The 12,241-nt window shown below is 32.3% G+C and overlaps 1 protein-coding gene across 1 annotated transcript in view; it reads right to left on the bottom strand.

Moving 5' to 3' along the window:
• Positions 1–5,797: 5,797 nt before the first annotated feature.
• The window catches only part of LOC127730015 (uncharacterized), a 40,563-nt gene continuing 34,119 nt past the window's right edge, over positions 5,798–12,241 (bottom strand). Inside the window, exon 6 of the mRNA XM_052238061.1 lies at positions 5,798–10,545. Within this exon, the coding sequence (XP_052094021.1) occupies positions 10,274–10,545 (272 nt within the window). The 3' untranslated portion in view covers positions 5,798–10,273. The remainder of the gene's footprint in view (positions 10,546–12,241) is intronic.

Raw genomic sequence — 12,241 nt, 5'->3', positions numbered from 1 at the left:
AACATTAATCAATGGACCATGAAAATCAGGCCAAGGTCAGATGAACCCTGCCAGACAGACATGTACACCTTACAATCATCAAATGCTTTAAATACAGTTGACCTATTGCATATAGTATCTAAGAAACAAACTTAACCAGGAAAACGTAAGCTTGACCAATGAACCATGAAAATGAAGTCATGGTCAGATGATAATTGCCAGACAGACATATACACCTTACAATTATTCCATACACCAAATATAGTAAACCTACTGCTTGTAGTATTAGAAAGACAAAAAAACAAAAAACTTTACATTGAGCAATGAACCGTAAAAATGAGATCAAGGTCAAATAAAACATGCCAGACTGACATGCACATCCTAAAATATTTTCATACACCAAATATAGTTGACCTATTGCATACAGTATTAGAATAAACTGCTTCGCTGAGCGCAGCTAGATACGCCCGCAGAGGTCCAACCCTGAACAGTTGGGGCAAAAATGGACACAATATTCAAGCTTGATTCAGGTCTGAATTTGGATTGTAATTAAATATTTGACATATTATAGGTGTCTGAATAAATGTATTCAAAGAACTTGAAATTGGTTATATGAATTGAATTTATGTTCAATTAAAGATTTCTTGCTGTTGTGCAATACTTAGTAAATCTGTTGTCAGACTATAAACAAATAAAGTATAATTAATTCTCAATGTCATATTAGAAATTTATGAAAATAAAAAGGGAGCTTACATCAATAGATATAAACAATTCACCAAAGTTTCATGAGAATTGGTGACAGCATTTTTGAGTTATTGTCAGAAAACTGGAAAATCACCCCTTTTTAATGAATAAAACCCCATAACTCAGAAATGTAAAATGTAAAATTTATAAAATTCTAAAGGGAGCTTACATCAATACATACAAACAATTCACCAAAGTTTCATAAGAATTGCTGAAAGCATTTGTGAGTTTTTGTCTGATAACTGGAAAGTCCCCCCTTTTTTTATGAATAAAACCCCGTAACTCGGAAACGTAAAATCTAAAATTTATAAAAATCAAAAGGGAGCTCATGTCAATAGATATAAACAATTCACCACAATTTCTTGCAAGTTGGTGAAAGCATTCTTGACTTATTGTCCGAAAACTGGAAAATCCCCCTTTTTTTAATGAATAAAACCCCATAACTCGGAAACGTAAAATCTAAATTTTATAAAAAACGAAAGGGAGCTCACGTCAATAGATATAAACAATTCACCAAAGTTTTATGCAAATTGGTTAAAGCAATTTTGAGTTAATGTCCGACATGTTGACGACGGACAGACGGACGGACGGACAGACGGACAACGGTATACCATAATACGTCCCGTAAACGGGCGTATAAAAACAGACCTCTTTTGTTGTTGGGATGTACAAGTACCCGTTCACATCCACTCTATATTTTTGTTATATGTATTTCTATTTGTATCCATCTGATGAGTTAAGCCTTTTTTCAACTAATTTTTAGTTCGTTCTTATGTTGTACTGTTACACCACTGTCCCAGGTTAGGGGAGGTTTGGGATCCCGCTAACATGTTTAACCCCACATCCTTCTGTATTTATGTGCCTGTCCCAAGTCAGGAGCCTGTAATTCAGTGGTTGTCGTTTGTTGTTGTGTTACTTATTTGTTTTTCGTTCAATTTTTTGTACATCAATTAGGCCGTTAGTTTTCTCCTTTGAATTGTTTTACATTTGTGATTTCGGGGCCTTTTATAGCTGACTATGCGGTATGGGCTTTGCTCATTGTTGAAGGCCCTACGGTGACCTATAGCTGTTAATTTCTGTGCCATTTGCTCTCTTTTGGAGAGTTGTATCATTGGCAATCATACCACATCTTTTTTATACAAAACACAAAAACTTAACTTAACCACTGAACCATGAAAATGAGGCCAAGGTCACATGACACCTGCCAGTTGGACATGTACACCTTACAATCATTCCATACGCCAAATATAGTAGATTATTGCTTATAGTTACTGAGATATGGACTTGACCATGAAAACTTAACCTTGTTCACTGATCCATGAAATGAGGTTGAGGTCAACTGAAGGCATGAGGACCTTGCAAGGTATTCACATACCAAATATAGTTATCATATTATTCATAATAAGAGAGAAATTAAGAATACTAAAATGTTAACCTTTTATCAAGTAGTCACTGAACCATGAAAATGAGGTGAAGGACAATGGACATATGACAGACGGAAACATCATAAGATAAGGCATCTATATACAAAGTATGAAGGATCGAGGTCTTCTACCTTCCAAAATATTAAGCTTTTATGAAGTTTGTTAACGCTGCTGCCCCCCGCCGGATCACTATCCCTATGTAACGATTCTGGGACAGAAGTTGCAGGCTCAATCAAAACTTGCATTTTAAACATATTTTCTTTATTTAGCTATGTCCGATATGATGGTTGGCATGTGGGGTCATCAGACACATTTCTAAATACCTCAAAGAAGATTGTGGTAAAGTTTAATTAAATTTGGCCAAGTATGATAGAGAAGATTTTTACAAAAAATAATGAATGACGAGGACGGATGCAAAGTGATGAGAAAAGCTGGACCCTTAAGGCCAGGTGGCTAAATATCAACCTTTAATCATTATAATACACCAATGTATAAAAAGATTAAATATCTATAGGAAAAACAGAAAAAGTGCTGACAACCATTTTTTCGGAATGACAGAATGATGGACATGGGTTATAGTGGCAGGGGATACAAATGGATTCATTGTTCCCTTGTTATTGTCATTCACTCGTTTAATGCCATAAACTCCCAATGTCAATTTTGTGAAGATAAGTATTGTTTTCATTCAAGTTCCTACACAAGTATATTGCCCTCTTTATTGCCATATGAGTGGTGTAAAATTAGCATGCATCTAAGACCAAATTTGCATTGGATTCTGTTCTCTGTTCTTAATCTTCAGAGATGTTTTGGAATTGAATTATTTTGAAATTATCATAGATCCCATGAATTTTAGTTCTCCTTATGATACATTTTACTCCATCAAGACATCTTGATTACTGATATTAGCCAGGCATAAACTTCAAGAGGCAGTAACTCAAAATAACATAAGCATTCAAGTTATGAAAAATAATGTATTTATTAATTGTAAAAATATGATGTATAAAAATGTTCTTCGATTATCTGATAAAATACATTTTTATAAATTATAAATAGATATGCAATGAATCAATATTTTCTTGATTATCTTCATTTTATAATTTTTTTCTACAAAAAAACAAATCATTGATGAATATAAAAATAATAACCACAAAATTTACCCATCAAAATTATTCTGCATTTTGTAGTGGAGCAATGTAACTTTTTTAGACATAAACAAAAAAGTTTTCAAGCGGTGTCATTACAAAATCAGGGTGCAACTTTGAAAAACAAGGATAAGAAATATCAGGTATTAGATGGTATCACATAAGTCAACAACCCAAAGGAACAATCCATCATATTTCTTTTTTAACAGGTGTTGGAAAACCCATTTATCAAGTTTGCTGTAAATTCTGGAATAAGTAAACCAACAGTTTTCTTGAAATCAGAAAGAGGGTTAATTTTTTAAACAATCTTGTGCATTATGCATTAGAGTTGAAGAGAAAAGAGTGTGATTATTTAGTGTCCCCAGTGTAAAATTGTTCGACAATAATATGGTGAAATGGCAGAAATATTGTTTCCTAAAAAGGAATTTTGGATACTTCTAAGGAATGTGAATAATCTCATGATATCATGATATTCAACTAAGCATTATATTACAAAACAGATAAATTGACACAATTAACATACAGAAAGACACTGAACAAAATAGAGTATAAATAGGTAAAATGAAACATAAATAGATAAAGTTAAAACAAAGGATGTCAATAAACTCAGTATACATAAATCAACAGAAATATAATTTAAAAAAAGTAAGATCAAAAGATGTTAATACTTTTTCCGAGACATAATTTATGTCGGTCAATTCTTAGAATTCAAGTCTTTATACTGTGGATTCATTATTATTCGTTAGATACCAATTTTCGTCGATTTCGTGTTTACCCGGTAGCCACGAATTCCAATGTACAACGAATTACAAATCTTCTATAAGAATGTCTGCAGACTTTGGCAAAACCACGAAATCAAATATCCATGAAAATGCAAGTTTTCCTCAATCCACGAAAATTGGTTCAAACGAAAACAAGAGTGCACACGCAGAAATGTCATGCCTGCTTTACTGACCATTGATTTTATGTTGATAGTCCTAAATATAAAGCTTTACTACAAGTATCACATTAACTTAACATGATCCAAGAAAATAAGATCAAGGTCAGATAAACCAAACCAGAAATACATGTACACCTTACAGTCATTCCATACACCAAATATAGTTGACCTATTGCTAATAGTTTCTTAGAAACGAACTTAACCAGGAAAACTTAACACTGACCAAAGAATCATGAAAATGAGGTCAAGGTCAGATGAACCATGCCAGACAGACATGTACACCTTACATCAATCTATGCGTTAAATATAAAAAATTGTTCCCCCCAATTTCTTTTTTTTACAAAAAAAAATTCTTTCCCTCAACATATGGTCATTATCTCAATTCAAATTTCCCAATGGAGTTTGTAATATAATTACCCATTTAAATACATCATAAAAGTCTTAAAATAGAAAATGACATACATAATCATGTCTAAAAATAATATATCTTTAATCAGCATTTTTATTAGTACATGTAACTTCTAAAAATAAATTGACAGCTAATCACCTCAAGACAATACAAAATTTCTTTATCCATAATTTTAAAGCAGTGTAAGGGAGGTAATCCAAATTTAACATTGTAATTAAAAGTGATTGTCCATTAACAAGGAAACCCTTGTTCCCCCCCCCTTTTTTGCCCCTAATTCCTATACGGTTTGAGCCATTACCCCCCCCCCCCCCAAAGCCAATTCTAACCATCCCTTTGTGGTATGGAAACTTGTGTACAATTTCAGAGAGATGCATACACCGTTCCACAAGTTATTGTCTGAAAACTAGAAAAATGCTTATTTGGGCCCCTTTTTTGGCCCCTAATTCCTAAACTGTTAGGACCATAACCCCAAAAATCAATCCAAACCTTCCTTTTGTGGTTATAAACCTTGTGTTAAAATTTCATAGATTTCTATTAACTAATACTTAAGTTATTGTCTGGAAACCATGTGTCTTTGGACGATGACGACGAAAACAACGTGATACAAATATACGACCGCAAAAATATAAAAAAAGACCAAAACACAAAAACTAAACTTTATCCACTGAACCCTGAAATTGAGGTCAGGGTCAGATGACACCTGCCAGTTGACATGTACACCTTACAATCATTCTATACACCAAATATAGTAGACCTATTGCTTATAGTATCTGAGATATGGACTTGACCACCAAAACTTAACCTTGATCACTGATAATTGAAATGAGGTCGAGGTCAGATGAAAACGGTCTGACAGGCACAAGAACCTTGCAAGGTACGCATATACTAAATATAGTTATCCTATGACTCATAATAAGAGAGAAATTAACATTACAAAAAATCTTAACTTTTTTTTCAAGTAGTCACTGAACCATGAAAATGAGGTCAAGGACAATGGACATATGACAGACGGAAACTTCATAACATGAGGCATCTATATACAAAGTATGAAGCACCCAGGTCTTCCACCTACTAAAATATAAAGCTTTTAAGTAGTAAGTTAACGCTGCCGCCACAGGATCACTATCCCTATGTTGAGCTTTCTACGACAGATTGAATCCACAGTACCCACAAATGTTAACCCAACATTCGGGTTATTTGGAGCATGTAAAAATAATAAGAGAGGCGAAAGATACCAAAGAGATATTCAAACTCATAAGTCAAAAACAAACTGGCAATGCCATGGCAAAATATGAAAAACGATCAAAAGACAAACTACAGTATACAAAACACAACATGCCATGAGCCTTCAAACCCAGGCACATATAAAACACTTGTTGTAAATTTATGTCACTAAAGACTTACAAGAAATAAATCTGATAATATAAATCTTTTAAATCACCAAATGTTTTTTTCATAACTGCAGAAATAAAAATGATTATCAAATGCAGAGGACAGAATGTATACTTGATGGAGAGAAAAAAAATCTAGTTTTCTAGTGAATGGGAAAGCTTTCTGCTTTATAGATAGCTACAATTTACAATATAAATTATATCAATAATAAACTGTTGACAGATATGTCTTGCCTATCGGCATAAAATTCAGATAAAGACAATCTGATGGACAGCAACATTGCTTATTAATTCAGTCACTCAACCATGATCAGGGCCTGAAAATTGTAGACAAACTGAGATGTTCATACAGTAATGTAACTTTATAGAAAATATCGTTGTTTATTGTAAGTAGTTGTTATCAATATATAACTTAAGCAGAAAAACTTTACATTGAAAATTGCTAATTAATTCAAAGTCACTGGACCATGACCTAGGGGACAGGGCCTCAAAATAGTCATCAAACTGATATGAACTGATAGTAATGCAACTTCATACAAAATATCATTGATCTATCACAAGTAGATCCTATCAAACTAACTTAAGCAGAAAACATAATATTGAATATTTCTAATTATTTCAAAGTCACTAGACCATGCCCTAGGGTGCAGGGCCTCAAAATAGTCGTCAAACTTATATGTACTGATAGTAATGCAACTTCATACAAAATATCATTGATCTATGACAAGTAGATCCTATCAAACTAACTTAAGCAGAAAACTTAACACTGAAAATTGCTAATTAATTCAAAGTCACTGGACCATGTCCCAGGGTGCAGGGCCTCAAAATAGTCGTCAAACTGATATGTTAGGATAGTAATGCAACTTCATACAAAATATTATTGATCTATCACAAGTAGATCCTATCAAACCTACTTAAGCAGAAAACTTAACATTGAAAACTGCTAATTAATTCAAAGTCACTGGACCATGTTCTAGGGGGCAGGGCCTCAAAATAGTCATCAAACTGATATGTACTGATAGTAATGCAATTTTATATTAAATATCAATGATCTATCACAAGTAGTTCCTATCAAACTAACTTAAGCAGAAAACTTAACAATTGTTGATGCCAGAGCCTGATCTGTCGCCGGAATAGCAATCCCTTTGTCTCGCTTTCCGCGACTTTCGTTGCAGACGAGACAAAAATGTCTGAGGGAATGAAAACATTAAGTTCTGTATGATTGCAATTAGATTGTGAAAATATTGACAAGCATTTAATGAAGTTTCTGCTAGACGATCATCCAATCTCAAAAATTTACATTTATAATTTCTTAGCAGCAAATTTAAAATAAATAAGAGAACAAAAATACATATTAAAACTTTAAATCAATTTTACAAAAATATGTAAAAAAACACTGATAATTTGGATTTTCTAAAAAAAAAAAAGACTTAATCAAGTAATATATTTTCTATCTTCTACATCACTGAATATCAGAAAAAAAACAAAGGTTTTGGCATCCTCAATTATTTATGAAATAATTCAGTGCAGCCATAGTTTACCAAAAATTATAGCACCATTACATTGTTTGCATACAATTGTAAGCCGAGGAATAAAGAGGTGTTTAATTGTTTTACAAATTATGCATTACACACGTATAAATCTCAAAGAAACCATATCTGACATGAAATATCTCTATTCTGACTTATATAAAAATTAGGACTCTTTTTGCAGACCTATAAGACATGTTCAAAAAGAAACCATTTCGATGTTGATTAATGTAAAATGATACATGTATAGATAACTAAAAAATTGTTCACGTAAAAAAGTGTGCAAATACATAGCATTACTTAATTAGTTATTACTTTATTTCCACAAATGCAGTTTTTTTCATACTTCATTACTTATCATATACTTATAACAAAATAATTTTGACATTTTTTATCTCTTTACATTTCTTTGTAATGTGGTGAAATTTTAGGGATACTTCTAAGAAAAAACAAAAAATATTAAAGGTATTACAATTGAAGACTCAGAATTTTTGATATCACAATATGCTTATGACACAACTTATTTTAGATGGTCACCACAAGCTTTAGATACATCTCTTTGTATTTTAGAATTATATGATGAATGGTCTGGTCTCTTGATGAATTTAGAAAACTAGAGGCTCTAAAGAGCCTGTGTCGCTCACCTTGGTCTGTGTGCATATTCAACAAAGGACACTCTCAAACATTGTAGACGAGAATAGAATTCATGACAAAAATCTCTGTTTTGTTGATCTTGGATTGCTGATCATTTAGTCTGTTTAGTTTCTCTCTATCTTCTTTAATTTGCTCAAAACACAAAAGAGGGTAAAAAAAAATCCTCATTTAAGGGCAAGCACTCCTATAAAGAGTGACAGTCTAATAACTATATCGGCAAAATTTGACTTGTTAGTAGATCTTGCCTTGCTTATCATTTTTGTGATTAAAAGTGTCTATTTATCTATTATAATTTTTATCATATAAGGCAAAACGCAAAAAAATGGTAAGAATTGTCATTAAAGGGCAATAACTCCAATAAGGAGTTGGTTGTCCGACGATTTCTTCCATTTCTCTAAATTGTAGATCTTGTCTTGCTGATCATTTTTGCTAATTTAAGTTTCTATCTATCTATTATAATTTTAAAGATATAAGGCAAAAACGCAAAAATTGGTAAAAATCGTCATCAAAGGGCAATAACTCAAATAAGGAGTCGACTGACGATTTCGACCATGTATGTATAACTTGTTTTGCTGATCATTTTTGCAATTTAAAGTTTCTCTCTGTCTATTATAGTTTTCAAGATAATAGGCAAAAATGAAAAAAAATTGTAAAATTTGTCATTTAAGGGCAATAACTCCTATAAGTCGTCTGACAGATTTGATGTATATAAACAATTGGTAGAGCTCAATATTCTGAACATTTCTGCCCCTGTCAGATTTTCTCTATTTATAATGATTTTCAAAATGATAGACAAAACTTGCATTTTACCCCCTATGTTCTATTTTTAGCCATGTCGGCCATCTTGTTTGGCAGGCACATCATCATCGTCATCGGTCATCGGACACATTTTTTAAAACTATACACCCCAATGATGATTGTGGCCTAGTTTGGATGAATTTGGCCCAGCAGTTTCAGAGGAGATGATTTTTGTAAAGGGCGATGAGGATGGACGCCAAGTGATGAGAAAAGCTCACTTGGCCCTTTGGGCTAGGTGAGCTAAAAAGGTAGCATGGATTGGGAAAAAGAAATATAGCCAAGATACAATGTTTGTAAAGTGGGGATTGTAGTGGGGTTGCAGAAGCTGTACGCTCCTAGGTATAAAATTCAGTTGATTTGCAAGAAATATAAAATGTAAATTATGGACGTAAAGTTAGAGAGATTGCGAGAACAATAAAGAGTTGGTCAATAAAGTAAGTATCTCCAGTTAGAAAAATTCTAAAAGTCTTATAATTTTAAAGCTTAATCACTTATTTTTAACATTACCAAATCCAAACAATGGTTTACTTAAAATCATTCATTTTCTTTTATTTGAAATGGGTAACCTGACAATATGATTTGGGTGGAAATAACATGTTGAACTTAAAACAAAATATAAAGGGTTAAAATTAACTTGGATAAGTAAGATTATTAAACAAACTAATAATTATTGTAAGTTACTGAAAAAATTAAATTAATAGAACTACATTATGTAGGACTAAGTAAACATGTAAAAAATCCCTTTTGGCAAGAAGTTTTTAGGGGCCAGCTGAAGCCTGCCTCCAGGTGCGGGATTTCTCGCCGTGTTGAAGACCCATTGGTGGCCTTGGGCTGTTTTCTGCTCTTTGGTCGGGTTGTTGTCTCTTTGACACATTCCCCATTTCCATTCTCATTTTTTTTAATGCTTGGGATAGATCTCCAAACTAAAATTACTATTAAGAACAAATATGATATATATACCAGGGTGTAAATTAGATATATAGATAAATTTCTGTGATAATCATTATTTGATTGGTTTTACATGTTTGTTTATCATGTAAATGAATCTGATAATTAGCTTTTTTTTTTTTTTTTTATAACACTAAAAACATTTAAATCTAGAACATTCTCTCTTTTCAGTAAATTACAGTTAATTATTTGATCAGAGTGATTTAAAACTTTGTTTTGAAACAGGCTCTCTCAAAAGATTAAATAAAACTAACATGTACATGAACATAGTTTCAGAAATCTGATACTTATTCTATAAAATCTATCATTAGTTGGTTATGCACTTGTTGGTGAAGACTGAAATCTAAATTGCAATGTTTCATCACTACAAGTCAAATTGTGGAGAAAACAAGATTGTGCTTTTAGTTGCATCTTGTAGCCTTTTGTACATGCTTCTTTAATACTAACTTCCCTATTGACTCCTGTAAGTATATTTAGTATGTGAACAGTGTCTTCCAGTTTGTTATTCTCAATCATTGTGGTATGTAAGGCTCTTAACAACCAACTTCCCTGATTTGGATCATTCTCTTTACGGTAAGCATACTTTCCTAAAAAAAAAAAGTTTAAATAACTGTAACCTGTGATTCATTATATTTGTGGAATACAAATTTTTGAGGATTTCTTGGGTATATGTAGGAATTAAACATTCAACAAAATACAAATGTTTAGTAATGGATGAAACCTAAAACTAAGATGCCCTGAAGTAGCAATTGTTTCTTCAACCACCAAAATTGATATCAACAAAAACTTGAGGCACTGCTAGAAAAGTGTACTTAATTAAAAGTCTTGCGCCTCAAATACAGCACTGGCAAAGGCTATGATTTGCCTATAAAGAAACCTAAAAAAAATTATATGGAAAAAATTGAGAGTGCTCACATTATATTGTCCGACCTGATTTACTGATAATGATTGAATATATGGTGATGGTCTATAAGATAAAGAAAGGTCTTACTACAAATATCACATAAATTCAACACATTATTGATGATCCATATAAATGAGAGACCAAGGTTAGATGAATCCTTTCAGACAAACATGTACACCTTACAATCATTCTAATCACCAATACAAGGATGGGGTAATTGAACTAGAGGCTAGCCTTTTAAAAGATGGCAGTATGCTAATGAGGACGTACTAGTCATATTTTGTAATTTATTATTTCATAATTTATACTTTTAACCTAGCTCCTATGGTTTATGGGATAACAGGCAAAAACTGCAAACAAAATCCCAGTAAAATCAACATTTCAGGGGCTACAAGTACAACTCTATAAAAAATAGGGGTGTACAGGACCATATAATCTTTATGGAAATAGGATGTGAAAATGCTTATACGACTGCATTCAAACTATTATTGACTTTCAGTTAGTGATTTATCTTAAAGTGATCTAAATACAAGATTTAACATGTACACTAAGCAAGAGTTTCAAAGTCAATAGACCATAATTGAGGGTTGGGGCCAAATCATCTCCATGGAAATATGATGTGCCAATGCTTATACAACTGTATACCTAATATAACTGACCTACCACTAGTGGTTTCCTTAGATAGACCGGATCACAAACTAATACATTGTTGATGCTGCAGTCACCTGACACAGAATGCCTTTGTTGAGGCAACACAAAAATGGATATTTCAGTGGCAACAACTCCAAGAAAGGTTGACAGATTTTTCTAAAATTTCAGGGAAGATGGACCCTGTTGTGCATTATCATTTTTGCAATTTACTTTTTTAACCTAAATCCTATAATATTCAAGATACTGCAGTATTTTAGCCCTAGAATCTTTTAATATAAGCCACAGTGGCCATGTTGGTTGATCAACATGGACAAGAGTCACAAACTATATAGTAGACATCCCAAAGATGAAGCAGGCAAATTTTGAATTCAATACATTGAGTGGTTTCAGGATGCAAAAAGACTGCAATAGCTCACATGGCTCTTTGGGCCAGTTGAGGTAAGAAAGTAATTGTAATTTTTCAATTGGATAAAATAGTAATTTAATCAATAACATTGGAAAAAGGTGTTTCAATTACAAAAAGATCCATTGTTAAGTTTACTTTGAAAAACACTGCCTAAAAAATAACTATTCCTATAATAATAAAGTTTAGTACATAGATTTTCCTCATTTCAAAATAAACTGTTAACACAAAGATTTGTCTGGCCTTTTTGTTATTTGGATAGTAAAATGCAAATTTTGAAATTAAAATAGCAATACTTTAACATGTAAGTTATGCAAAATTTTCA

This window comes from Mytilus californianus, unplaced genomic scaffold (genome assembly GCF_021869535.1).
Source record: "Mytilus californianus isolate M0D057914Y unplaced genomic scaffold, xbMytCali1.0.p SCAF_2, whole genome shotgun sequence".
Lineage (NCBI taxonomy): Eukaryota > Metazoa > Mollusca > Bivalvia > Mytilida > Mytilidae > Mytilus > Mytilus californianus.
The sequence above is the reverse complement of the archived record's forward strand: the minus strand, read 5'-3'. Positions and strand labels throughout refer to the sequence as shown.